This window comes from Eubalaena glacialis, chromosome 19 (assembly GCF_028564815.1).
Source record: "Eubalaena glacialis isolate mEubGla1 chromosome 19, mEubGla1.1.hap2.+ XY, whole genome shotgun sequence".
NCBI classification, from domain to species: Eukaryota; Metazoa; Chordata; class Mammalia; order Artiodactyla; family Balaenidae; genus Eubalaena; species Eubalaena glacialis.
Genome location: NC_083734.1, coordinates 45,676,705 through 45,704,539, shown reverse-complemented (window position 1 = coordinate 45,704,539; position 27,835 = coordinate 45,676,705). Strand labels below are relative to the sequence as shown.

Genomic DNA, 27,835 nt, shown 5'->3' with positions numbered 1-27,835 from the left:
AGATGGAGGGCTCAGGAGCGCCAACCGAGAGCCACAGAAAGAAAAAGGAAGAGGGAGAATGAGCGCGGAGCGAGCAAGCGAGCGAAAAGCTCCCTACCAAGCCAGGCTTTGTTCCCTGAACCTAAGACTTTACCCGGCGGCGGGCGGCGGGCGGGCCGGGAGCGAGCGAGCGGAGGCGCGCGGCCATGGCTGCCGCGGCCGGGCAGGGGGGCCGGGGAGGCGGCGCGTGAGCGGGCGGCGCGGGGCGGGCGGGCGCCCGCGATGTGCCACTCGGCACCTCCCCCGCCGGGCCCGGGCTGCGCGGCGGCCGGGCGGCCCTGGTAGCTGGGCGTGCGGCGCGGAGGGGGCGAGCCCGGCGCGCGGGTCTCATTGTTGGGGGGGGGGGCCGTCGGGGCATGAGGGCGAGAGCACGGCGGGGGGGGCGGCCAGACAGAGCGAGCGAGGAGGAGGAGGAGGAGGACGCCGAGGAGGAAGAAGGAGGAGGCAAAGAAAAGAAGCGGCGGCGGCGGCGGAGGAGGAGGAGGGAGCGAGGAGGCGCGCGGCCCCCCGCTCCCTCCCTCCCCCCCTGACCCCCGACCCCCGCCGGCCGGCCCCCCGCCCCAGCCCCGGAGGGAGCTCATGGGAGTATGAAGGAGATGGTAGGAGGCTGCTGCGTATGTTCGGACGAGAGGGGCTGGGCCGAGAATCCGCTGGTCTACTGTGATGGGCACGCGTGTAGCGTGGCTGTCCACCAAGGTACGGGGGTGGCCCGCGGGGGGACGGAGGGACCCAGGGGGCGGCGTGGGCAGGGAGCCCCCGGCCGCGCCCTCTGGAGACCTCCCGGGGCTCGGGCGCCCCTCCCCCACCCCACCTGAAGAGAAGGGAGGAGTCGGGGGGCTGCCCCCGCCCGGTCCTGGAGGACCGGGTCAGGCATTGTTTTCTTGCCTATTGTTCCAGTCCCGCGCCCCCCACCCCAAGTTGAGGGAGTTTGGGGACAGTCTAGGGGCCAATGAGTGTACTCTCCGCGCCCCACACCGCCAGTGTCGGGGCTGCTTGGAGAATGTTTACCTGCGAGGTGTCCCCTCCCGCCCGGTTATTTTGGTCCCGGCTCTCGGAGGGAGAGGTCAAGGGGGGGGGGTCATCCTCCCCTCCTGCTTCCGGATACTGGGAGGAGCGGAATTGGGAAGGGAAGAGAAGGGTCCCGGGGGAGAGGGGACTCCTAAAATCCTCCGGGGAAGAGTTGCGGATAGGAGAGAGGTTGCGCAGGGGGCCGGGAATCGAGAAGAGGGAGGTTTGGAGTTTCCCCCAGCAGCACATGGTTCGGGAGTTAACTCCTTGAGGAATCTTGCCGAGGGCGCAGACTGGCATCTCCCGCCTGTCTGGCACAGCCAGCTGCCCCCCCACGCCCTTCCTGGGACAGCCCTTAATCCTGTCGCTGTCGGGTCTTCCCGCCACTCTCCTATTGGTTACCTGCACTGCACCTGCCCTCGGCCTTGACTTTTGAGCTGTACCTATTATAGTTAGTGGCAGAAGATGAGCTCCCTAGACCCCCGACTTCCCCGCCTCTTCCATTACTGGCCCTTTAAGAAATGCCCCCCCCCCAATAACAACAAAACGCGTTTGTCTATCGTAAATGTTGTTCCTCTGATTTTCTCTTCCTGATGATGAGGACTGGTCCTGGCAGGAGCTGGGAAACAGAAAGCTGGGTACAGAAAGGGCATGAGGGGAGGATCTTCTAGAAGTTTAAGGTCAAGGACTCAGACGTCCCACCTCTGCTTGGAGGACTTGGTTATGTGGTTGAAAGCTGGCTGCGTGCTGTTGGGCATTCCTTGTGGTCCTGCTGTCTAGTGAGTGCCCCCCAGGCTGGGAACAGCCCCCTGGCCTAGTTCCTTAGAGTCACCCCCTTCCCCCAGTTATTCTGGGAACAGCCACTGGTGACAGATTCGCTTGGTGATTCTCCTCCCTCATCCCCAGCTTGCTATGGCATCGTCCAGGTGCCAACAGGACCCTGGTTCTGCAGGAAATGTGAATCTCAGGAGCGAGCAGCCAGGGTGGTGAGTTTGAGACTCCTCTCTCCCCTCCTATACACCTGAGCATCCCCCCCCTCCCCACCGAGCTATGGGACTCTGAGGCTGAGGCTGGGGTGGGACTGTCACACAGGATTTCCTGTTTCCTGCACACCTGTCACCAACCCCATCTCTCCCTCAGCTTATCCCTCACTCTGCGTCACCTCAGGCGCCGGGCCTTTTATTTTTGTTTGCTTGTTTGTTTGAGCCTTTTATTATGGAAGGTTTCCAACCTGTACAAAAGTAGAGGGAATGCTATAATGAGCCTCATGGTGATGTGGATCACCCGTCTTCAACAATTATCACTCGTGGTCAATCCTGTTTTCTCTGTACCCCCACCAGTTCCTCCTTAGACATCTTATCATTACATCCTGGGGCCCTCTGAATGTGTTCAGGGAGGGCCCAGCTCAGCAGATCCCCCACCCCCTTTGGGAAGGCCCACCCCCCAAACCCCTGTGCCCCCTTTTATTGGCAGAGGTGTGAGCTGTGCCCACACAAAGATGGGGCATTGAAGAGGACTGACAATGGAGGTGAGGGGGGTGCTGAGCCCCAGGGCTCATCTATTGAGGTCAGCAAGGCCCCCTGAGCAGGGTCTGGGAAGGCAGGAGTGGTCTGTGGGCGGGGGTGGAATGCAGAGGCTGGTTTCCCTTCCCTTCCCTGGCTGGCAGTGGAGTCTGATGGGAAGGCCGTGGAGGAGGGGACCATCTGCAGTATGGGGTTGTGAGAGGTGGGGGTCTTGGGCTCGCCATCGCAGCTGAGGCCAGCCCCACACTGCCCCAGGCTGGGCCCACGTGGTGTGTGCCCTCTACATCCCTGAGGTGCAGTTTGCCAACGTGCTCACCATGGAGCCCATCGTGCTGCAGTACGTGCCTCATGATCGCTTCAACAAGGTCAGCGGCCCCTACCGTGCCCCATACCAGTCCCTTCTCTAGCCAACCATTCTTGGGTCCCTCCAGCCCTTTCTTCATCCAGTGTAATTTGATTCTGTCCAACCTACACTTTCGGGGAACTCAGGAGGTGGGTAGGCACCTTCCACTGATAGATTCAGGCTCGTGCTCTGGAACTCAAGTGAAATAGTAGGCTCCCTTGTAGAAGTACTGCCTGAAGGTAGACCTTAGCGAGCAGTTCACTTATTCATTCACTGAGCACATTTTACCGAGTGCCTACTATGTGCCAAAACTGGGGCAAGATGCTAGACACACAGTGTTTAGATTGATCAAGACAGGTGTGCTCCCTGCCCCACGGAACTCACACTTCTGTGTGGGAAGACTATAGATATCAATAAACAGGCAAATAAAGTAAATGCAACTTGTGTTAAGTGCTGTAAAGAAAACAAACAAGGTACTGAAATAAAGGATACCCTGCGGGAGGCAGGGGGGGGCCTTACTTTAGATAAAGTAGTCAAGGAAAGAGACATTTTGGTTGAGACCTGGGGGATGAGAAGGAGCCATCCTTGATGAGGGGGGAGAGTTCCAGGTACCAGGCAGAAGGAATAGCATGTGCAAAGGCCCAGAGGTGGGGGTGAGCTCACCAGTGAGGAAGGCAGACACAGTCCCTGGCCTTATAGGGCTCACCATCCAAGGACTGCACTGTCCAGTATAGTAGCCACTGGCCACATGTGGTTATGTAAATTAATTAAAATTAAATAGAACTTAAAATTCAGTTCCTCAGTCACACTAGCCACATTTCCAGTGCTCAATAGCCTATGTGGTTTGTGACTGCTGTATCGGACAGTGCAGTATAGAACAGTTCCATCATCACCAAAAGTGCTGTTGGATAGCCCTGACCTAGGATCATGTGGAGAAGATGGAATTGAGGGGGGAGACCAAAGGATCCCTCAGGTGGAAGGGAGGAGGGCACGATTGTACTGTATCCTGCAGACATGTTACATCTGTGAGGAGCAGGGCCGGGAGAGCAAGGCAGCCTCAGGAGCTTGCATGACCTGTAACCGCCACGGATGTCGACAAGCTTTCCATGTCACCTGGTGAGAGCCCCGCCTGCCCTGCACCCACCCCGCAGGGTTCTCTAGCCAGCTGTACCAACCCGCTCCGAGGTTTGCCATGGATGGCTGCCAAATAGGTTCATCTAGCTGCTGTCTCTTTGGAGATGATGGCAGTGCTTTCCTTGGGTGATCTTGGCTTCACCCCAGCAGGGATCTAGGAGGGTGCAAGGGAGGTGGCTGATCTGGTTTGTGGCCACACCCTTCTCAGGCTGACCTCTCTTGGTTAGTGCCCAAATGGCAGGCCTGCTGTGTGAGGAGGAAGTGCTGGAGGTCGACAACGTCAAGTACTGTGGCTATTGCAAATACCACTTCAGCAAAATGGTGAGTTTCATCTGGGCATGAGTGGGTCAGTCAGCCATGGTTTAGAGGGTATGCGCTCCAGGCCAGGCCAGTGCCTGGTGCTGGGAGGACAGACGTGGAAGGCACTATGTCCCTGCCCTTGAGGAGCTCACCACTGGATGAGGAATAATTGAAGCATAGCTGAGGGGTGTGAATCAGAGCTCAACCAGGCAGTCCATCCAGAGGATGGAGCTCAGGCCCTGCCTGTCAGAGTCTGGGAGGCTTCAAGGAAGAGGCAGCATTTAAGCTGAGCCAACATTTGTGGGGCTTGCTGTGTCCCAGCCTCTGTACTAATCTCTTTATGTGTGTTTTTTTGTGTGATCTTCCCAAAAACCCTAAGAACTAGGTGTACTGCATTTCCCCGTTTTTATGGATGAGTAAGCTAAGACCCACTAAGATTATGTTATTTACCTCACAGCTGGTGTGTGGGATTCAGAACAGACAGTCTGAAGCTTCTCAGGAGCCTGCTAAGCAAAGACAGAGAGAAAGGAATCCCAGGCAGAGGGATTGGCATGGATTAAGTCCCGAGATGAGAAAGAGCATTCATAAGCAGCAGAACAGGGTGTGTGGTAGGGACAAGGCAGGAGATGAGGCGAAAAAGCTCAAGCAAGGCCAGAGCTGGACTTGCTTCTGCCCCAGGTTCACGGGCCCAAGGAGAGGTGGGAGAAGGGGTGCTAATCCATGTTTGTGGAGAGACGTGCGTTTCCAGAAGCTGTGGGGTGTCCTGGAGAGGTACGCTGTGGCCTGACTGGGAAGGCAGCTTGGACCTCACCCCCAGGCCACAGGCTTGTAACGCTGCTTGAAAGCAAGAGGGTAACATGATCAGATTTGTGTTTCAGGAAGATTACCCTGGCAGCCACTGTGAAGCCAGATCTGAAGGGCCAGGGCGGCGGCTGGGAGACAGCTGTGAGAAGCGGGGCATGGAGGGATGAAGCTGGGTTCTAGAACCATTTCTAGATAGACTTGCCTACATGTCGGGGTAGCTGAGAAGGAGGAGTTGAGGGTGGCACATAGGATCCAGGCTCTCAGTGCTGGGTGGATGGGGCTTGAGCACCTGAGGGTGCTGTGAACAGGTGGTGCAGTAGGCTTCTGTAGGGCTAGCATATGTCCTGGTCTGCCCCGGAGAGTCCCAGTTTGTGCCTTTTGCCCTGGTATAATTATTAATAGCTCCTCCTTTCATTTTCAGAAGTGTCCTACTTTGGATCATAAGTCATAGGGTCATCTAGGTGCAGGGTTTGATATCAACAAGGTAGGGAGCTCGGTTTGGTTCATAGGAGGTGCCAAGTGGGGATGTTCAGATTTGGTGGCTGTGAGGCCCCCGGGCAGGGTGGTAGTGGCAGCCCCAGGTGTATAAGGCTGGGGCTGGAATCCCCGGGTGCCCATCAGGTAGGGGGCTCAGATGTGAAGAGAACCATGAGGTGGGGGAGTTTAGAGCTCAGCAGAGTAGAAGCAGTGCCTACCGCTAGGGAGGGATGGGGTCAGACGAAGCCTGAAATTAGTCCTTGCATTTGACAGTTGGGAAGTAGTGGGTGACCTTAGAGGGAACAGCTATAAGTCTAGGACAGGTGAAGCCATCAGCCCAGGCAGTGGGGAGTCCAAGGCCCTGGCTGGAAGGAATGGCAGCACAAGGGTTGTTTGGGTTTTTCTTATGGGTGTTTACTCCCCACCGCTTCTTAAGGACAGCAGGTCCTTTGGGACAAAAGGAACCACTGTGTTTGGTGGAGGGCCAGGAACAAAGGAGAAGGGGTGATGGCTGGAGCAAAGTGTCTGGAGGAGAGGATGGGGTATGGAGTACAGGGGAGCAGGGGCTCCCACGAGGGCTGTCCCGCATGTCCTCCACCCCAGGGAAGGAGGTGGTGGTGGGCCGTGGCCCAGGGCCTGAGAGGGGCCAAGAGGGCATCATGAAAAGAGGTGGGCGGAGAGTGAGAGGCCTACCTCCATCCGTGCCTCGCTGGGCCGAGACGCCCCACCTCTTCTGGGCCTCAGTTGCTGCTGAATCTTGTGCACTGGACAAGCCAGTGGGGAAACTAGGATTCCAGTCTAGGGAACGCACTTCCGTTGAGAAGAGTATCTATCATTAAGGACACAGGGTCCTCTTAGTGACAGGCAGGGCGGGGGCGGGGGTCCCTGATCTTCAGGAACCTTTCCCTAGGCTAGTGAGAGGAGGGCGTGGCAGTTCCTCTCGGTTCTCTCCCCAGAAGACATCCCGGCACACGAGCGGGGGAGGCAGCGGAGGAGGGGGAGGCACAGGGGGAGGCGGTAGCGGCTTCATCGCTGGCCGGAGGAGCAGGTCGGCCTCGCCATCCACGCAGCAGGAGAAGCACCCTTCCCACCACGAGAGGGGCCAGAAGAAGGTAAAAGTCTTCTCCCTCTACCCCTCCTGCCCACTCACAAACAACTGTTTCTTTCAAGAAGCCACCACAGGTATCCGGAAGGCCATAGGGCCTACCCCCTTCCTTCCTCTGAGGCCACTGAGGGCAGAGAGGGGACTGAGGAAGTGACATGTGAGGGTCACGGAGGGTGAGGTGAAGGCTTGGCTTCCCTGGGGCTCTTTGTGGGGTATCTGTGTGGTTCCTCCGTGTCCTCCCCAGGACACGACAGTGTCCCCAACATTTGCACACACGCCGCAGTCTAGCCATGTGTCGGTCCAGTTTGTAAGTGCACATGCCTGCGTCCCCGCCACACGTCACAGTGTGCCCGGCTCCCGTCCCTCCGCACAGCTCCGTGTCCCGGGTGTGTGCTCACATGAGTGGTGCTCTGTGTCACTGGCATGATAATGGGACAGGCTATTTTTAGCAGGCAGTGAGGGGGAGGGGGAAGGGCTGTCGGCTCTCAGAGGAACCTGCCTGGGCCACTCCTGTCCCGCCAAAGTCCCCCAGTCCCTCCATAGGGGGAGATGGTGCCCACAAAGCCTCGTCCTTGAAAGGACCCCACTCCCCACGTGCACGTGCTGTGTTTATCCTGACCCAGACTGTTCCGCAACATCAGTCCCGGTCCCTTCTTCCTCCCCAGAGTCGAAAGGACAAAGAACGCCTTAAACAGAAGCACAAGAAGCGGCCTGAGTCACCCCCCAGCATCCTCACCCCACCTGTGGTCCCCACTGCTGACAAGGTACTGCTGCCTACACCCAGGAGGGATGGCCACCGCAGCGGGAGGGAGGCACGCGGTGAGGGGTCGGGGCGAGCACCCCTGGGAACCTCCGCAGCTTCGGGTTAATATGCCTCTGCTCCCCACCCCGCCCCCCTCTACTCCTGTTCTAGCCCAGGAGGGGCCTCTGCTCCTCAGCCCCACCAATCACTGACCAACCAGGAGAGTAGGGGTGGGGTGGGGGGCATCACCCTGCCTGCTGGCTGCCAGATGTTCACATCTGCCTCTGTCCAGACAGAGGGCCTCAGCACTGGGCTCCTGTCTGCAGGTACAGTACTCATGGTGTTTCTCTGATTTTCTGGGGCCCATTTCCCCAGAGAGAGGCAGAGAGGACCCCTTCACTTTATCCCTCCTCCACATCAGGAGGCTGCCCAGAGGCTGTCACCTAACCAAAAGCCCGCTCCATGCAGGCCGGAGGGACTGAAAGTGCGGCCCTTGGTGGCTTGTGGGGCAGGCCTGTGGACCACACCCTGAAACCCCCACTGATCCCACCTTCCCGGTAGGGGCATGGCATGTCAGGCCTGACTCCAGAAACTGGCAACATCTGGATAAGCAACCAGCAGGCCCTACCCGAGGCCAGGGGATGGCTAATCCAAGCCAGCGCAGCCCTCCCTGCCCCTCCTTCCAGCCCGTCCTCCCCACGGAAGGAGAACAGGGGCCTGGAGACACTGCCTCCTCCTGTCACCATTATTGCCCCATTCACCTCCACTGGCCTCAGGAGGTTGGCAGAGCTCTGGGCATCTTAGCAGGAGGCTCAGGTATCAGGTTTCCAGGGTGATGTTGCTGTGGCAACTGTCCCAGTAACCCTCTCCCCTCCCTGCTGCCCAGGGCTCACCTGGAAAAGCTTGACGTCTGCGCCCTCTGGTCTTTCCCTGGGGTTTGCAGGCAGGGGGAAAGAGAGGGCCAGAGATCTAGGAGTTATCCCAGTGGCCGGGCATCCCTTTGGATGTGTTGGAGCATTCTGCCCATCCCCCTCCACCCACCCCAGCATTTCAGCCACCCCTCCCCCTGGGCCCTCTCCTCCCTTGCTCTCATAACCACATCTGGCTCCCTTCAGAACTCCAGCTGTTGAAAAGAACAAAGAAAAAGACAAGAGACCAGGGCTCCGCCCAGGAAGGGGCAGCACAGGGTGGCTCTCATTCTCCCATCCACCCTCCCTCTGGCATTTGTTCATTTACTGAATACCTGGTCTCCACCAGGAGGAAAAGCCACCCCTGGTAGTAATACAAAGCCCTAACTCACTCACCACATGCCAGGCTCCCTTCTGGAACAGGGGGATGGAGGGGATGCCTGAGGGATTTGCTCATTTAATCCTCAAAATAATCCAATGAAGTAGGTATTTTATTAACCCCATTTAATAAATGAAGAAACTGAGGCACAGAGAAGTTAAGTAGTTTGCTTAAAAGCACACAGCTAGGGAGTGGTGGAGGCAAGATTTGAACCCGGGCAGTTGGGCTTGAAGGCCTGTTCTCTTAACCACCACAGGACACTGTCTCTGCAGTGTATGACTAGCAGCCATGCCATCAGAATCATCATCATTATCGACCCCATACTATGTATCTGGCATTGTGGTCCTCGTAATTCTCCAAATAGGCATAATTAGCCCCACAAGGACACTGAAGCTCGGTGAGGTTGAGAGACCCCACAACATAACACGGTGGTAAACGGCAGAACCCACCAGGCTCACAGACCCCAGAGACCCCGCTCTTCCAGCCACTGCTGCCGCCCTCAGACATGGGGGACTGTGTCTTGCAGTACAATGTGGCACCTGATGGCTGATGTGGGTGGGTACACGATACCCTGGAAATAAGAGCACAGAAAGATTTGTTCCACCCCAGGTAGCTATAGGGGGACTTCACGGAAGAGGGGGCTCCCGAGCTGGATTTTGAAGGAGAAGATCTTTCCCGGGAAGAGGAAGGCTAGGCTTTCCGGGCAGAGGGCTGGGCATGGAAGCTCAGGTTGTCTAGGAAGGGCATGGAGTGGCCAGGGAGCGGGCTGTCAGCCAGGTGGCTGCATCTGGGGGTGAGCATGGAGGGAGTGGTGGTGACTGGAGGGCCCAGGAGTGGGGCCAGGGCAGCCCATTCTCCGTGGAGTTCCTCTTCCCTGCGTACATACACCACTTCCCAGCACAAGTCCAGCCCTCTTAGGCCTAAGTATTTCTTAAATGAGTGACTAAGAAGATACGTGCATCAGTACAGGCTCTGGGACTCTTTTCATCTCTCGCCTGCCCGAGGTGAAGGACAGACAGTCTCTTGGGTTCAGAGCTCCCAACTCTTCACACCCAGAAGTTACAGAGCTGCCTCCCCATCTCGCTGGTCTAGGAGCTCCTGCCACTATCCCCTTGCCCGAAAATCCTTCCTGAAGCTGCCTCTGGGCTCTCCCAGTAGAGCCCTAGGTCCTGTGTTCTCCTGCTCCACTCCCAAGTCAGGTGAGCCCAGACCCTGGGAGCTGGCCTCGAGCCTTCCTCTCCTCCTCCCCTCAGGTCTCCTCCTCAGCTCCCTCCTCCTCCCACCACGAGGCCAGCACTCAGGAGACTTCTGAAAGCAGCAGGGACTCAAAGGGGAAAAAGTCTTCCAGCCATGGCCTGAGTCACAAGGGGAAGAAGCTGAGCAGTGGGAAAGGTGTGAGCAGCTTTACCTCCACCTCCTCCTCTTCTTCCTCCTCCTCTTCCTCCTCCTCTGGGGGGCCCTTCCAGCCTGCAGGTGAGTGTGGGCATCCCGGAGGAGGCTGGGAGCGGGACAGTCTTTGGCCCTGAGCTTTTCTACTAAGGGCCTTTTTATGTTGGTTTGCGTCTCATTTGCTTCCTAAATTGGTTGGGGTGGGGGGAATCTCCACCAAGTGACTCCTCTCCACACCCTCCCCTCAGCCCTCTCCTCTCGAGGTGGAACTCCCCTCTGGTCTCCCTCAGGGCTCACCTCTCCAACCCCCATAACCATATTCATTATCCCCTGCACTTATGCTGTCAGGTACCATTTTTAAAGCACCAACTCTAATCTCCTGTAATCTCTGTAGTCATCGAGTGAGGTCACTAGGGTGGGAGTTATTCTCCTCCTACTTTATCACAGGTGGGAAAGCTGGAGGGCGGGGACACTCGTCCCAGGACACAGAGACAGTGGCAGAGCTGGGACAGGAAACTCAGCTTCCCCATCCCCTGACCAGAGCTCTCTCTACTAGTGCACACTGGGAGCGGGAGGGAGGCAGGGGATCTGGGGTCCAGCTGTAATTCCGTTTCCCTCTCTGCAGTTTCGTCCCTGCAGAGCTCCCCCGACTTCTCTGCATTCCCCAAGTTGGAGCAGCCAGAGGAGGACAAGTACTCCAAGCCCACAGCACACCCCCCTTCAGCTCCTCCCTCTCCCTCAGCCCCCGAGCCCCCCAAGGCTGACCTCTTTGAGCAGAAGGTGGTCTTCTCTGGCTTTGGGCCCATCATGCGCTTCTCCACCACCACCTCCAGCTCGGGCCGGGCCCGGGCCCCGTCCCCTGGGGACTATAAGTCACCCCACGTCTCGGGGCCCGGGGCCTCAGCAGGCACCCACAAGCGGATGCCCACACTGAGCGCCGCCCCTGTGCCTGCTGAGGAGACCCCTGAGACAGGCCTGAAGGAGAAGAAGCACAAAGCCAGCAAGAGGAGCCGACACGGGCCAGGCCGTCCCAAGGGCAGCCGCAGCAAGGAGGGCACCGGGGGCCTGGCCCTTCCCTCCCTGCCCGGCGCCCAGCTGGCTGGCTTTACCGCCACTGCTGCCTCACCCTTCTCCGGAGGTTCCCTTGTCAGCTCTGGCCTGGGTGGTCTGGCCTCCCGTACCTTTGGGCCTTCCGGGAGCCTGCCCAGCCTGAGCCTGGAGTCCCCCCTGCTGGGGGCAGGTTAGTGACCCTTGGGGATGGAGGGTATCTCAGGGCCCAGCCAGTCTAGTGAGGGGACAGAGGCACAAACATGCAGTTAGAAGGAAATGTGATAGAAACTGCTCCAAAAGACAAAGGATGCAGATGACAGTCACCTCGGAGACACTCCCCCATACCCATTTTCTGCATGGTTGTAGCGGGAGAGCTTGCCAACAGGACTTAACCAAGTTTGGGTTGGGGAATTAGAAAAACTGGGAGTTCTCCAGGCTCTAGCAGGGCAGTGGAATAAGCAGGCATGGCAAGCAGATGTCACCCAAGCAAGAAGTGACATCTTTGCAGCAAGAGGGTGAGACTGGTGTGTGGCCAGATCCAGGGGAGTGTTCTCCTTGGGGAGAGGCTGCTCCAGCCACCTGACTAAGGTGGGGCGTGGGGGAGTGGTGACTCTAAGCTTCCCTCTGTGTCTGTCTTGTGCCTGTAGGCATCTACACCAGTAATAAGGACCCCATCTCCCACGGTGGTGGAATGCTGCGGGCTGTCTGCAGCACCCCCCTCTCCTCCAGCCTTCTGGGGCCCCCAGGGACCTCGGCCTTGCCCCGCCTCAGCCGCTCCCCATTCACCAGCACCCTCCCTTCCTCCTCTGCTTCTATCTCCACCACTCAGGTGAGGCCTTACTCCTGGGCTCCGCCATCCCTGGGCAGGTGGGGGACAGCCTGCTGAGGACCCCAGCTTTCCGTGGGAATTTGAGAGATTGGGCTTGATCACCACCAGAACTTCTCCCTCTCTCTGGTCCTCTCTCCTCCCCAGCACACCTGGTCCCCTCCACCCCGGTGCACACAGTTGTGCTCTAGATCCAAGAATAACCACCAGGCTGGACTCTACCTCCTTTCCCTCAGGTGTTTTCTCTGGCTGGCTCCACCTTTAGTCTCCCTTCTACCCACATCTTTGGAACCCCCATGGGTGCCGTTAACCCCCTCCTCACCCAAGCCGAGAGCAGCCACACAGGTATGTGAGTCTCTGACCCCATTCCCCTTTCTTCCCAAAGGCCTGAGGGGCACTTGTCACCTGCTTGTCACCCCAGAAAGGATGGGAGGGCTTTCTGGCTGCCCCCACCCTCTGGCCATTGCCCACCCTGCAAAAAAACATTCCACACACAACAAACCTACACTTTCACATTAACCCGCCCCCCCCACCCCCCCACCCCCCCACCCCCCCGCCCCCACCCCCCCCACCCCCCCCACCCCCCCCACCCCCCCACCCCCCCCACCCCCCCACCCCACCCACCCCCCCACCCCCGCCGTGAGGAGGCAGGACAGGACAGGGCAGAATAAATACCGCTCCATCTCACAAAACAAAAAGGCAGAGAGATGAATGACTTGCTCAAGGCAGTTGGGGTAGGGAAAGGCAGAGCAGCAGCTGAAATTCTGGTACCCTGGCTCCAAGCCTAGTTCTCCTACCGCTGTAGCCTAGCTCCCTGCTGGCCTCTTAGTGAGTTCTTGGGATCAGAGTTTACTGAGATCCCACCAGCTGGACAACAGGCTCTCTGGGTATTTAGGAGTTAAGGGGGCGGATCACAAGTGCCCCTCCCTCTCCCTGGAGAGTCAACCCAGCCCCAGAGAGCTGATTGGTGCAGAGGTACCACCTGGCCGGCTGGAGGGCGGGGCTTACCAGTTCAGGTAAGCCTTAAGGGGGCCGAATCTGATTCCAGAATTAAGAACCCTACAGAGTAGGTGACTATTTTTCCAAAACGCAAAGTGGAATTCAGTGGCCCAACAGAGGGTTCTGACGTCTAATTTTTTAGTTTATTAATATAAAAGTCATACAAAACTGATTATAATAGCTACAGTAATTAAGGCCTTGCTGCATGGCAGCTAAACCGTTCAGATTAACGCTTCACATTTACTACCTTATTTTAATCCTCGTAACAATCACTTCAGAGAGGTTAGTTTCAAGCCCACGGTCACACAGCAAGTAAGTATCATATCCAAGTTCAACTCAGGACTTTGTAGGCCCCAAGTTTCTATGACTCTGAAGTTGTAAGTTTTCCAGGAAAAAAATTGGGAGGTGGATCTGAAAGTAGCCAAGCTGCAGGAGCCTTTCTGCCTAGAGAAGGAGGAAGGGACGAGATCTCACGGCTTTGCCTCCCACGGCGCTGGGTTTCCAAGCCAGGGCTCCCAGCGCCTTAAGAACTAGAACTGGCTATCTGGGGTTGGGAGATCCTGGGGAAAGGGGTCTGCGGTAAGGTCCCAGATCCCGCACCCACTTCCCAGGCGGGAACTGTGAGGCCGACGGCACCTCTTCCTCGCTGATCCCTGCCCCCCTTCTCCTTCCAAGAGCCAGACCTGGAGGACTGCAGCTTCCGATGTCGGGGGACCTCCCCCCAGGAGAGTCTGTCTTCCATGTGAGGGAGAGAGTGCCGGCTTGGGGGAGGGGCTGGGAGCAGGGCGGAGGGACTGTCAAGGAGGAGAGGGCGGAGAGGCGGGCTCGGGGGAGAGGGTGGGATCCAGAGGGGATGACTGAAACCCCAAAGGCGGGAGGAGGAGGGCAGGGAGACTGGAGTGGGGGAGTGAGGTAAGCCTGAGCTCGGTTTTCCCTTCTGACCCCAGGTCCCCCATCAGCAGTCTCCCAGCACTCTTCGACCAGACAGCACCCTGCGGGGGCGGCCAGTTGGACCCAGCGGCCCCCGGAACGACTAACATGGAGCAGCTGCTGGAGAAGCAGGGCGATGGCGAGGCCGGAGTCAACAGTGAGAAGGGGTGACGTCGGGCTGGGTGACCTGTCCTAGGACACCCCCAGACTCGGTCACCTTTCCCAGGTCCCCAAACGTCTTTAAGGTTCCGCCTGCGGCCCCGCCCCTGCCTTAACTCTGGCCAACCGCGGGCCTTGCCTTTAACCCTCGCTGGGTCCTGCTCCTGGGCCCGCCCCCTCTTCGCAGGGCTTTTGGCCCTCGCGACCTCCTTGCCCTTATTTTACTAAGTCCCAACTTCCGCCCGCCCCTTCCCTCCCAAGCACTTGGCCTCCACCCCAAGCCTCAGGCCCCACCCGTGGTCCTCACACGTCTGGCTCCCCAGGACTCACCTGTGTCCCTCGCTAGCCGGCGCCTTCTCTGCTAGGTCTCAGTCCGATTTCCTCCGTCAGGCCCCGCCCCTCCAGGCCCCGCCCCCGGTCACCTGGCCCCGCCCCCAGCCTTTCCAGGCCCGCGGGGCTCAGGCTCTCTCGCATTCTGTCTGCAGTCGTGGAGATGCTGAAGGCGCTGCATGCACTGCAGAAGGAAAACCAGAGGCTTCAGGAGCAGATCCTGAGCCTTACGGCCAAGAAAGAGCGACTGCAGATTCTCAACGTGCAACTCTCTGTGCCCTTCGCCGCCCTGCCTGCCGCCCTGCCTGCCACCAACGGCCCTGTCCCTGGGCCCTATGGCCTGCCTCCCCAAGGTAAGGGGAATCCCACCCAGCCCGGGGATGGGGGCCTCTGCTGTGCGGTCGGAACTGGCCCTGACTCCAGCCCCTGACCTCCTTCCGTGATCCCCCTCCCTCAGCCGGCAGCAGCGATTCCTTGAGCACCAGCAAGAGCCCTCCGGGGAAGAACAGTCTGGGCCTGGACAACTCGCTGTCCACGTCTTCCGAGGTGGGCGCCACGGGGAGGGGCACCAGGGACGGGCAGGAGTGGGGAGGTGCAAGAGCCTTCTAGTTGCATCTCTACCTTGCGGCTATTGGAGGCTGGACAATGGAGTGATTGGCTGAGTAATTGGTTGACTGACCCATTCATTCCTTCATTAAATAAGTAATAATTATGAGGTGCCGACTTAGCTCCGGGCATTGGCTAAGCAATGAGTGAGCAAATCGGACAGCCTTGCTCCTGGAGACAGGCTCAATCCAAGAAAATCAATAATTACAAATCAGGAAAAGTGCTAAGATGGAAATAATTTGAGGTCTATGAGAAAGAATGGAGGGTGGAATTCTTCTCTGAATATAAGGTGGTTAGGGAAGGCCTCTTTGAGAAGTGTTTGTGAAGAGTTTATTATAGTTTGTTGTAGCTACACACAAAATAATCCCCGTGTAATTGCTGGCGGTTGGGGGAGCAGTTGCTATTGTTATATTGTGGTTGTTCTGGAAATCAAACAAAGTGGGTTCTTGTTCTCCCTGCTACTTTCTAAATGTGTGACTTGGGCAACAATAATCATAATAGTAACTGACATTAATTGCATACTTGCCCTTTGTCATGTCCTGTGCTGAGACTTTTAAAGGGTTTGTGTGTTTCGTTTTCACAATAGTTGTATGGAATAGGTTCTCCTCTTAGCCCCATGTTATGAGTGAGGAAACTAAAACAGAGAAGCCACTGAAGCCATTAAATTGTGGACATGGGATTTGAGCCTGAATCTTTCACTCCAGCTGCCTGCAGAGTTGTTTAGCCTGTCGCCTAAGAACCAGTGGTTTCACCCATAAAAAGGCAGTAACGTCAGGCAGGTACAGGTCAGGCACTGAACCCTGGGTCTAGTTCACCAGGTGGTCACTACCGTCATCACTGTTCAGTGTTAAACAAGCATCATGAGGGGTGCTGGGCCCCTAGGAGGTGACTTGTGAAGACTGTTTGGATTCTTAGCCTTTATCCCGGGCCTTGCTTCTTCCTGGGTGGCTCTGCCTGGGGGAAGGGGGGTGTGGCTGTGCTCTGTGAGAATGCTGATGGGTGCCGGGCCGGGGGCCAGAAAGGTCATGCTGGCCCCCTGCCCCTCTGACCCCTCCCTTCCCCCTCCCTCCCCAGGACCCACACTCAGGCTGCCCAAGCCGCAGCAGCTCGTCGCTGTCCTTCCACAGCACGCCCCCACCGCTGCCCCTGCTCCAGCAGAGCCCTGCTACTCTGCCCCTGGCCCTGCCTGGGGGCCCTGCCCCGCTCCCGCCCCAGCCACAGAATGGGCTAGGCCGGGCACCCGGGGCAGCGGGGCTGGGGGCTATGCCCATGGCTGAGGGGCTGCTGGGGGGGCTGGCGGGCAGCGGGGCCCTGCCCCTCAATGGGCTCCTGGGGGGGTTGAATGGGGCTGCCGCCCCCAACCCCGCGGGCTTGAGCCAGGCTGGCGGGGCCCCCGCGCTGCAGCTGCCAGGTTGTCTCAACAGGTGAGGGAGAGCTCAGTCTGGGGAAGGGAAGGGGGAGGCTGGCTCTGGGAGGGAATCGCCCCAAACACCCACAGTTCCTCAGAAGGAAAGCTGTCCTCTGATCTTACAGGGTCTAGAATCTAGTCACCCCAGGTTCTCCTTAGATGTTAGATGTGAGTGCCCTCCGGATGGTAGCTCTCCAGGGACAAAGTCGTCTGTTTATGCCTTGTACCCTAGCTAGCCTAGGTTTTCCTTCTGGGAAAGTTCTTCCCTCTGACGTGCTTCCCTCCCACTGTCCTCTCTGAGCTCAGTCCGTTTCGCTCTAGTCCTCTAACGTGGCACATCCCTGCCTCTCCCCACCTGGGTCTGAGGGAGTCTGGGAAGTTAGGGGAGCAGGCGAGGAGGGTTCCGCTGTCCCTTCCCATGGTCTGTGATTTGTCCCCCTGCCTCAGCCTCACCGAGCAGCAGCGACACCTCCTGCAGCAGCAAGAGCAGCAGCTCCAGCAGCTCCAGCAGCTCCTGGCGTCCCCACAGCTGACCCCGGTAATGCCCCTCCCTGCCTGGGCCACCTCCCCTCCCCCAGCTCTGCTGGAAGGGCCCTCTCAGAGGGGTCTGGGCCAGCCCAGGGAGGGCAGCCCCAGGCTGGGTGGAGATTGCCCCTAAGGGTCATGTGGGGTCAGAGGGCATAAGGGTTCCTCTCGGGGGGCCCCTGGGCACTGGGGAAGGGATGCTGTAGTGGCCCCAGATCACATCCTAGCGAGAGGATCTGGAGGGTGGTGAGTCCTCAGTTACTGAGCGTTTCCAATTCCAGCCCCAAGGCTCTTCAGTGGGGAACTTCAGGGTCTGCGTAGAGAGGTGGCCGAGCAGGTGACAGACACCGCTTCAACCAGAGCAGCCCCTTTTAGGTCTTTCTTGTGTGTTGAGTTCTGCTAAGAATTCCTTTGGAGGAAAGGAATTCTTCCTTTTAAAAAGGAGGGAGTTGAAAAAATAGAAAAATATTCATTTTCATATAAAGAAACACGAGAAAGATACATAAGAAACCAATTCAATTGGTTATCTACAGAGGCCAGATGGCAGCAGGGGTAAAAGCAAGATTTCTGAAGATAAGCCTTAATAAATCACTTTGGGTTTTGGAACACTGAAAATGCTTTGCCTATTCAAAGCAAAAATAAATGACTCTTAAGGGAAAAAACAAATGAAAAAGAGGGGAGTTGAAAACTATTGACCTCATACAGTGTTTCTCAACTTGGGGTCATACCATCCCTGGGGACATGTGTGGTTGTCGTAGCAACTGAGGAATTGATTTCGTGAGGCGGGGTGGGGCCAGGGATGTTAAACCCCCAGCACTTGGCCGGTAGTGGCCCGGCTGACAAACGCTGACGGTGTGCAACCACTTTCTTGTCTGGATGGGGAGACTGAGGCCCAGAGGAGGGAGTTAGAGACGGAACCTTGACTGTCTCCCAGGTCTTTTGCCTCATGGTCCTAGTGTGATAGGATGGGGCCCAGGCCAATGAGGGCAAGATGACCCTGGGGACCACTGGCCATAATGTGTAAGCACTGGCCAGTAAGCAATCTGGCCCCCTTGCAGGAACACCAGACTGTTGTCTACCAGATGATCCAGCAGATCCAGCAGAAGCGGGAGCTGCAGCGGCTGCACATGGCCGGGGGCTCCCAGCTGCCCATGGCCAGCCTGCTGGCCGGGAGCTCCACCCCGCTGCTGTCCGCGGGCGCTCCTGGCCTGCTGCCCACAGCATCTGCCCCACCTCTGCTGCCCGCCGGAGCCCTGGTGGCTCCCTCGCTCGGCAACAACACAAGTCTCATGGCCGCAGCAGCTGCGGCCGCAGCAGTAGCGGCAGCGGGCGGACCTCCCGTCCTCACTGCCCAGACCCACCCCTTCCTCAGCCTGTCGGGGGCGGATGGCAGTGGCAGTGGCCCCAAAGGAGGGGTGAGTAAGGGGTCCGGCTTGGGGGAGGGGCCGGGAGTGGGGCAGAGGGACCGTCCTGTCTCCCTTCTCCTGGATGGGCAGCGAGGGAGCATTAGAAGGTCCATCATCAGATGCATCGTCAGCAGGAGGAAGGAAGCGACCCCTAGGGCAGCAGAGTGCCCTGCTCTAGACCCCAGGGCCTCTGCCAGCACATGGGTGCCCTCCTGCAGATACAAGAAAGATACACTTTGCATATGGGCTAATAGCGAAAGGACCAATTAGAAAACGGTGTTCCTCTGGGGAGACCCATTAGGAAAGGCTGTTTCCTCTCTGATTGGACCATTTAGAAGAAGATGATGCTCTGGGTGGGCCATTTCAAGAAAGGCCCTCCCTTCTTCTTCTGAGGGCAAAGGGCCAGAGCCCGTGTGCTGCCCTCGGCTGGCACATGCCTGCTTAGCTGGGTCCCCTATGCAGGGCAACTCCTCCAAACACACACACACACAAGGCGACCCTGGTGTGCCGCCGCCAAAGCCCAGACCCTTACTGCACCCAACATCAGCTTTCTTGACCCAGGAAGCTATTCTCAACTGGGTGTTAGGACCAGACACCTCCCAAAGCCCCAGTCTTCCTTCCTCTTTTTCCAGACTGCTGACAAAGGAGCCTCAGCCAACCAGGAAAAAGGCTAAATCCACCCAGGCTCCTGCTGACCCCCCAAGTGGAGGGGCAGATCCTGGTTTGAGGGGTCCCAGCCTGGAGCGGGCACCTGTACCCAGACACTGGAGAGCCCCGGCCCAGAGCATGTGCTGAGGCCCGGGGAGTGTGGGGTGCTCCTGGTGCCGAGGACTGAGACCGAGAGGGGAGCCCCTTCCATCTGGCCCCCCTCCCCCTCCGCACTGGCCCCTTTGTGAGGGGCTCAGAAGGAGGACAGGCTCCAAGCCCGCCTAGGAGCCCCCACTCTCAGCGAATGTTTTGAGGTTCCCCAGAGAGCAAAGTGGGCCGTGGCATAAGTGGGGGGTTGGTTGAACCCGCCACGTAAAATGGATTAGCACTTGAGTGGGATAAGTGGGGGGCTAGGCCCTGGGCCTGCCCCTGTGCGGAAGTCTTTTATGGAAGAAGGGGTGGCCCTACTTGACCTGCAGTTTCTTCCCAACTTGGGCAGATGGCAAGAGGGCTTCCTGGGACTGTTTCTCGCTGGGCCCCTTCCCCTGCCCCCGACAAGGGTCACAAGCTGAGCTTGTAAAAGCCCACAGACTAGGGGGCCGAAGAAGGGGTAGGATGGCATCGAATTTGGCCCAAGCCTCCCTGCCTCTGGGGGGTGGGCCCCAGTGATGGGCTGGGGGAAGGCAGGGGGTGGGCGGCCCAGCCCCCTCGATCCCCTGCCCCTTGTTTGCACTATTGGATTTAGGAGTGCTGAGGGTGGGGAGATGGAGCTGCCTGACTCAGAGAGCGTGTATGCGTGTGCGTGTGTCTGTCCGTCTGTCTGTCTGTCTACCCCTGGAGCCCGGGCAGCCGAGGGCAGGGATAGGAGCAGTGCTCTGATGAGGCAGTATCAGAGGGGCGCTCCCAGGTCTTGTTTGCACCCTCTCACCTCACCAACTTTGGTCCCTCTCTGGGGCCCGAATGGTTAACAAAAACCAGAACCGTACTCCAATATTGGAGAGTAAATGGGGGCTGGGGGCTTTGAATCAGGGTAATATCCTGCCTTTCCTCCCCCAGACTCCACATGGTCTCAGTGCCCCCTCAGCGCTCCCCTTCCCCCACTGATACTTGGTCCTGCTTCCCTGGCAAAGGGGAGCCCCAGGGACTGGGGGACGAGGCAAGGGGGGTTAAGTGCCACTTCTTTTAGTGAAGCCTTCCTCCCAGGATTAGCCAGCCTGCCTTCCCGCGCCCCACCCGCACCCACCAGGGGAGACTTAAGCTTACGCTGACCTACAACTGTCCCTTCACCCACCAGCTATTTCCCCGGGGTGTAGTGGGCAATTCTCACCTTAAAGAGTCCCCACCTGCCCAGAGCCTTTGGTGGCCAAGGTTGAGGGCCGGTGGGACAGCCAGGAGAGGGGCGAGGTTGAAGCCTGTGTCTGTGTCGGGTGCACTGGGGTCGGAGCCAGGAGGAGCGTGGCCAGCTTCCCTGATGACCACGTCTAGTCAGTCTCTTTGCATGTGTGGATTCGTGTGTGTGTGTGTTTCTGTTTGGGTTTTTGTTGTTGTTGGTTTTGTTTTGTTTTTTAAATAAAGAAAAGAAGATGTGTATATTTTTGGCAATGACAGAAACGTAGTGCAGATATATTTTTGCCTGTGCTGCTCAACTGGTTTTTTTCTGATACTGAAAATAATATTAATATTCCTGTTGATAAGACTTTGTAAGATGTTAGGGAGCTGATAATGGAGGGCGTGGGTGGGAATCCTTCAGAGGCAATTTCTTAGGCACTTGCAAGGGCTTGTGGGGGAGGGGGGCGGCAGTTGTGATGACCTCAGAAATACTCACTTTTTATTAACGCTAAATATCAGTTAGAAAGAAATGATAGAATTCAGCATTTTATTCATCTTCATCTATTAAGCTGTCTAACTCCCTGCCCCCAAACCACTGAAAAGAAAAATAACCTTCAGAGATTCTTAGAAGAGTTGCTCATTCACACCCACACCCTTGCCCAAGGCCGGCCCACTTACAGCCAAAGTCAGCTTCTGTTCTGGACAGTGAGGGAAGTCAATCCACCCCAAGGCCGCTGTGGCAGAGAGTGAGAGGTCCAAATGACTTGGTGCACTGGAACCAAGACCTCCCCTTCCCTCCAGCACCCGAGAGTCTGGGGTTCTCATCTCCAAGAGTCTCTGTTTTCTGACTTTCCCCAGGCTGGGGTGCAGTGGCAGGTAGGCAGGTTAGATTTGAAGAAGGGACCCGGGCTGGGTATGGATTGGTGCTGTGCCTCAATTTGGGGCAGGGGAACGTGAGAGCGGTGGTGCATTTCCTCTTTCGAGGGACCTTTATAATAGGAAAGGTCTGGAGCGCTTCAGGACGGAGTGGGGTCCCAGTGCAAGGGGTATGGCTACCGAGACACCCCCCCCACACACACACACACCCCTGCTCCCAGCCTCAGTCCCTTTTTCTAGGATGAATTTGGATGGGGAGTAGAAAGGGATGCAGATTTATATATGGCTCTGTCTAGGGGAGGGGAAGGATGTGGTTTGCAGGGCGGAAGTGGAGTTTGAAAATGCAGAGTGGCGCTTAGTATGTCATCCCCCTCAGCGCAGAGGTGTGATTGCAGTGTGCATGCAGAGCCGCTGTCTGGCCTTGAGGTCACAACTAGTGCGCGAATGTCAGAGCTGGAAGGGACCTGTCTTTAGGTGTCTTTTGAGCCAGCTGCTTGCTTCACAGGTGATAGCTCCAAGCCTAGGAGGGGCAGGGGCTCAGGGGCAGAGCCAGGACCAGCCCTCAGGACCTTGGCCTCCCGGTCCTCGGCTCTCCTGTCCCACTGCACTGCCTCCTTGTGGCTGTCCGTCTGTCCCTGTGTGTGTGACGCGTGGTGTGAGTGCAGGGCTGTGCTGGGGTGGGGGGTATCTGTGAAGCACTGTCTTAGCTCAGAGCTGATGGATCCTCTCCAGAGACAATGACACTTTAAAGGTTGCCTTTTCTTCTCTAAGTTTTTCCAATTTGTTTATGAGTTTTTCCCCTCAGACTCCTAGGTCTATTGCTGCCTCCAGGCGCCCTTCCCTTGAGGCCGATGAGAGCACCCCTGCCCACTCCTGTCCTGAGTTCTAGGGAAGTACTCCTAGGAAGGGAGCCAGAGCCTGGGAAAGAGAAAGAGCCAGCTCTGAGAAAGGGTCACCTTCTCCACACTGCCCTTTCCCAAACTGGAAATGCAGACAAGTTTTCAAAGGCACAGGCTCCCCCTGCCAGCTTCCAGCATCTTCCTTGGTGTGTGGTGGGCCAGAGTTAAGGGTAGGCAGCTTGCTTCCAGTTCTCCTTTATCCCAGTTTATTTCCTGGGGAGAGGTGCCTGGAGGGATTAAGGTCACTTCAATTGGGAATTTGCAGGAAAGTGGGGCATAGTACCCTGGCTCCCTCCGGTCACATCAAACCAGATTAAAAGTGTGTCTGGCTCCCAACCACTTTGACTTGATCTACTGAAAAGTTGGGGACTGAGGGGGTGCCTTCATTGCCCTTTGGTCACGTCCTTCAGCCCAACTTGGGACTTAGGTGGTGGGACTGGAGACCCAAACCCTGGCTCCCCGCCTGTCCCCCGCCTTTCCGCCCCAGCCTGTCTCAATGTAGCAGACCCTTCCTAGGGGAGCAGGGAGGGGAAGCTACAGTTTGTAAACCCAGGGGCTCCTTTTTCATTCTTTCTAAAGCCTCCTTTATATCCTCAACCCAAAAGGCAATGCCCCTCCCCTGCCACCTCCAAGCCTGGAATTGTGCATAACCCGGATCCTGTATCTTTGTATAACGGATGTTATTTGTACGAAGGGCAGTTCGTAAACAGCACTTGTTCTTTTAATAAAAGAATGTTTTACAAAAAAAAAAAAAAACATCCAAAGAGACCCTGCTTTGTCTGGCTTTACTGAAGGGAAAGGGAGGGGGAGTGCCATCCGTGAGAGCCTTGGGAAGGGATCGGGGGTGGGGGGATGGTCAATGAACATTTCTTTAAGCACTTGGAATAGTAGTTCACAGATCAAAATGCACAACATACCCGAAATACCCTGCATATTGAAAACGCAGATACCTGTGCCCCACCCATAAGAATGTAATGCGTAGGCCTGGGCCAGGCGCGAATCCGATTAAAAAAACAAGCTCCCTAGGCGACGACATGTGTCCGCACCGCGCTTCTAGAAGCACTGCCCTAAGGCTCCGCAAGAGAAAACGGTTCCGGTCAGGGTCCCCGCTCGTAAGTGGGGGGGCCTGGGAGGCGCAGGCAAGGAAATGAGCGGCGATGCTCCGCGCGGGTCATTCGCAGACACGCGGGAACCAAAGGGGGCGCCGGAGAGCCCTCCACACCCCGGGGCCCCCTAGGCGGCTGCGGGGTCGGCTCCTCGGCCCGACTTCCGGCGGCTGGGGCTGGTCGGCTTGCGCAGGCCCGCGGCCCGCACCGCGCGAAGCCCGCAGCGTCTTCCGGGCCGAGGCGGGGCCGGGCCGGCGGGAGGCGGGGAAGCGGGAAGGTGACCGGGCCGCGAGGCGGAGCCGGCGCGGTGGCGGCAGCGGAGCCGGCATGGGCGGCGCGGGGGCGCTCCTGAGGCCGGCGGTCCTGGTGAGCAGCCGCGGCCCCCGCCGGCCGGCCCCCCCACCTCCCGAGCCCGCCCCGCCCGCCCCTCGGCTGAGCGTCCCTCAAGCCCCTACGTCGCCTGGTCCTTTGCAGCCCTCCCTGAGCGCCCGCTGGGTGCCAGCACCTCCCCCAGCAACTCCCGTTCCTCTCTTGGGACCCCTTATTCTTACCCTCGTATTTCTCCCACGCGCCTAAGCCCTGTCGTCTCTTCCCTCCCAGATGACTTCCCTCTGGAAGTCTTCCGCTTTCCATTGACTTTATTTTTCTGTTTGCAAACCACCGTCTTGCGATGCCTGCTTGCCTTGCAGAAGCTGAACCAGAGACGGGACATCACCTCCTGGCTGGTAAGTACTACCCCCCAGCACCCCGTTTCCACTCCTCTCTGCCCTAGTCCCCCAGGCCCAGAGACCCCAAAGGTAGAGACCAGAGGAGGGAACCAGAATGGGTCAGCCCTGCTTTGTAGATTTCAGCCTGAGACTGACTGCCTTGTCTCTAGCTACCTTCGCGATGGCTCAGGGGAGATAGAGTGACCAGAGGGCATAGGGCAGGGAGCAGGCTTCTGCCCTGAGAACAGCGGCGCCTGATAAACCCAGCCCTAGGTGCAGTTAGCCCCGCCTAGGCTGGCAGGATCCTGGGCCTCCCCTCCCTTGCACCCAGGTGAGAGCCAGGGTTTGAAAGGAAGGCCTGGACCCCGAAACCTATGTGCTTGCATGGCCTTGAAATCTCTTCTCTATCTGGAGCTCAGGGGCCTTATGGTGTCCTGGGGGGAGTGTCCTTGCAGGGTGGCATCAGATCAGCCTCCTGCAGAGGAAGCCTGTCACCAGCCAAGGCTCTTGGGAAATTGGACAAGGCCACAGGCAAGAAAGTGCTTCCAGGGCATGAGCTGACCCTCACTCCCTCATCTTCCCTGCCACAGGCCCGATGGTGCCCCCAAACCCCAGCCAAGTCCGTGGTGGCCCTAAAAACACCCATCAAGGTGGAGCTGGTGGCTGGGAAAACCTACAGGTGGTGTGTGTGTGGCCACAGCAAGAAGCAGGTGAGAGACCTGTGTCCCCCTTCCCGCTGATATATGACACCTGTGGTTGGGGACGCTACCTGTTGCCCAGGAACTCCCACCCGAGACGTTCCTCTTTTTCCCACACATACCTGAGGGACAACAAGGGAGACTGGGGGGGAGGGATACTCTCAGGCCAGCGCCACCCACAGCCCTGAGCTCACCGTTCTCTGCATCCCCCCTTGAGGATGCAGCCAGAGAGACAGAAACCCAGTCCCGGGGCCAGTCGGGTGGAGCCAGGGTTCTGTCCTCATCTCCTGGTGCTCCCTCCTTCTCAGAGGCTCTGGGCTCTGCCCTGAGCAGCTCGCCTGCCTCTCTCTCCCCTCTCTCCTTCCTCCTCCTAGGAAGCATCTGGGTCAAAGGTTCCCAGGCCTCGGACCCCAACATTGGGAAGACTTTGCACAGCCTCTCTGGCCCCGTGTGCCCCTTCCTGGCATCTGCTCCTGAAAACCCTCCCTTTCTCAGTTTCTGTGACTTTCCTGGCTTCTTGCTGTCTTGTCAGCCTGGCTGCCTGCTCCCAACTCCTCTCTTCTGACCCAGGAGCCTTTCATCCAGCAGGAACCTGCCCCATAGTCTTAGCCTCCGGGGTCCCTTTCTTTCTTGAGCTGGCTCTGAATTGTGTTCCTCCGAGCGGCATGGTGTGGTGTCAGCAGCCCAGGGCCCCGAGTCCCGCTTTGCCACTGATTTGCTGTGGACTTTGAGCAGGTCCTCATGAGGGTGGCGCTGTGCAGCCCACTGGTGAGGCCTAGCATAGGAGGGCCCTCTGTGCCTCTCTGCCTCTTGCCCTCTGGGACAGGTTGCTGATTTTTATCTGCACACTTCTCTCATCCATTCTCCTATCCCACCCTGACTCCAAGGCCAAGAGGCCTTGGGTCCAGCTCTGCCACTAACTAGCTAACCACCTCTCTGGGCCTGTTTCCATTACCCAGGAACACCTTCCAGGATGGAAGGGCATAGATGCTCACACCAGGCAGCCAGTTTGCTGTGGGACGTCCCCTTCCCCCCTTCCCAGTTATTTCCTGGAGCCAAACAAAATTGATACCCCAGTCTTAAAGCCCACCCAGAAAAGTTTTTACCCCAAGAATATGGAGAAGGAAATGAACTTCATGAACCAATGGAGACTCAGAGCCATTAAAAAAAAAAAAACACCTATCAGCGTAAACATTGCTGATACCTAAGGGCCCGTTTCACCTTGAAAATTCTGTTCTTGTGTCCTGGTCCTCTGCGGACCCCAGAAACTACTCCTGTAAAGACTCATACTTACTGAACACTTTCTACTGGCAAAGTGCATAACCATTATGTATTTTATTTTCTTGGGATGACGCTACTCTTTTTACTGTCACATTACAGATGAGAAAGGTGTGGTAGTGAACCCAGGCAGCATCACTTAGGAGTCTGGGCCCTGACCCCTGTGTGCTGCTCCTCCCAGCCCTGCCCCGCCGCAGCAGGTGGGGTTGGGTCTCTAACTTTCTTTCTTTCCCTCACCAGCCCTTCTGTGATGGCTCCCACTTCTTCAAACGCACTGGCCTATCCCCACTCAAGTTCAAGGCCCAGGAGACCCGTGTGGTGGCGCTCTGTACCTGCAAGGCCACCCAGAAGCCGCCATACTGCGATGGCACCCACAGGAGTGAGCGGGTGCAGAAGGCAGAAGTGGGCTCCCCACTCTGAGGGGGCGGCTGCTGACCGGCCCAGGAAGGGATCACCCCAGGGACCCCAGTACCCGTAGCTGACTTGTGAAGGACTTGCTCCCGTAACCCGAGGTCTCCAATCTGGGGCAGCTGGAACTGGCCCCTGCCCCAATGCCTGCTGGCAAAGATGGCATTAAATAGGCGTGCCGGCCCAGAGCAGCGTTCTTGTGGTCACTGGTGTGAGGGACATGACCGGTCGGTCCCTCTTCAGGATCTTAACATGGGCTGGGGACACCTGACTGGCCACAGGGAGGGGGCAGTTCAGGTTCATTCCATATAGGGTCCCCCAAGGCAGGCTGAGCCCAGAGACAAGAGGAGGAGGCCAGGGCACCCACCCACCCTTTCCCTGTCCCCTCTATCCCAAAGAACTACAGGCTCTGGAGACTATGCAGCATTTATTACAAAGCCAGGAGATACAGATGTCCCAGGAGGAGGATACAGCCACAGCACCTCAGACACAGGACGAGGTGCGAACACAGACAAACCCAGTGGGGGACACCTGACCCCAAACACATAGGTTGTGATAGTCTTGCCTCCTCCCCTCATCCCGATCTGACCTATGTACATTGGAGGAAAAACTGGTGGGCAGGGGTCTGTTGGGGTCTGCCCCTCAGGGGGCAGACCACTTGACTTCTTGGGATGGAGCTGAGGTCAGGTCTCACAGGTTCTGTCTTCTTGTGCTTTTAGATGCCTGTTGCTCTTTCCTGACTTGGCCTCAGCTGCGGGTGGGGAGGGCACTGGAGGACTGTTTGCCTTTGGCAAAATCTGGGGTCTGTGCTTATCTGAGGTCAACCCCCCCTTCCACCTCTCCACTACAGGCCCCCAAGTGAGACTTCCCCATCCGCCTTGCTAGTGCGGGCTCCTGGGTGGGGGGCGTGGAAGAAGGAGGTGAAGCGGTTCACAATGCTGACACCACAGTGGAAGTTCAAGGGCTGAGGCCTTCTGTGGCCTCAATCTTCTTTTCCACGAGATAAATGATGCAAAGGCCACACACACAGGGGAAAAAAAAAAGGCAGAACTATCTATTACACAAAGTCTCTACTGCAAGAGGAGGAGGTAAGGGAGATGCCCTCTCCACTGCCCACTTGCTCCTCAGAACCAGGGGATAGGCTGCATTTGTAAAAGGCACTGTCTTAGCAATTCTCTGGACATTCAACAATGGTGGGGGGGAGGGTACTGGTCAGGGTCAGGGCGGGACAGCAGCCAAGATGGGGAGAGAAACAGGGTGGACCTCATACACAGCCAGTTCGAGTCGTGCCTAAAGCTTTGGGGGTTGGTGGGGGCCCCTCCAACACCACATATGCCTTGGGAAACAGAAGGAGGATGGGGCAGGGCTTCACCGAGCCTCAAGTGGCCCCACCAATCCACCTCTAGGCACCCCCAAAAAGAGCAGAGCAAATTACACAAGACCGCCTAAAAATGAGCACCCCATCCCCCACACATACACACACACATCAAGTTTGT

General features: G+C 57.6%; 1 protein-coding gene across 6 annotated transcripts; it reads left to right on the top strand.

Moving 5' to 3' along the window:
- The first annotated feature begins 396 nt into the window (after positions 1-396).
- MLLT6 (MLLT6, PHD finger containing) lies at positions 397-26,525 on the top strand. Of its 6 annotated transcripts, none has more exons than XM_061176168.1 (22): positions 397-735; positions 1,954-2,033; positions 2,521-2,575; positions 2,826-2,935; positions 3,926-4,029; positions 4,275-4,368; positions 6,588-6,740; positions 7,399-7,497; positions 10,016-10,235; positions 10,777-11,391; positions 11,849-12,030; positions 12,264-12,372; positions 13,702-13,768; positions 13,974-14,113; positions 14,601-14,798; positions 14,903-14,991; positions 16,126-16,475; positions 16,907-16,997; positions 18,043-18,399; positions 23,938-23,973; positions 24,546-24,665; positions 26,172-26,525. In XM_061176168.1, the coding sequence occupies exons 1-22, from the start codon at positions 627-629 to the stop codon at positions 26,349-26,351; spliced, it is 3,558 nt and encodes a 1,185-aa protein (XP_061032151.1). In that variant the 5' UTR covers positions 397-626; the 3' UTR covers positions 26,352-26,525. The 6 variants fall into 6 exon arrangements, with proteins under 6 accessions (XP_061032151.1, XP_061032152.1, XP_061032150.1 ...); XM_061176169.1 differs by having other exon boundaries at positions 6,585-6,740; positions 10,016-10,154; XM_061176167.1 differs by having other exon boundaries at positions 6,585-6,740.
- Positions 26,526-27,835: the final 1,310 nt, after the last annotated feature.

Excerpts from the sequence above, each read along its gene's own strand:
- MLLT6 (XM_061176167.1), top strand. The coding sequence starts at position 627 with ATGAAGGAGATGGTAGGAGGCTGCTGCGTATGTTCGGACGAGAGGGGC. Across the intron at positions 4,369-6,584 it reads AATACCACTTCAGCAAAATG|AAGACATCCCGGCACACGAG; the intron begins GTGAGTTTCATC and ends TTCTCTCCCCAG. Across the intron at positions 18,400-23,937 it reads GCAGTGGCCCCAAAGGAGGG|AAGCTGAACCAGAGACGGGA; the intron begins GTGAGTAAGGGG and ends CTTGCCTTGCAG.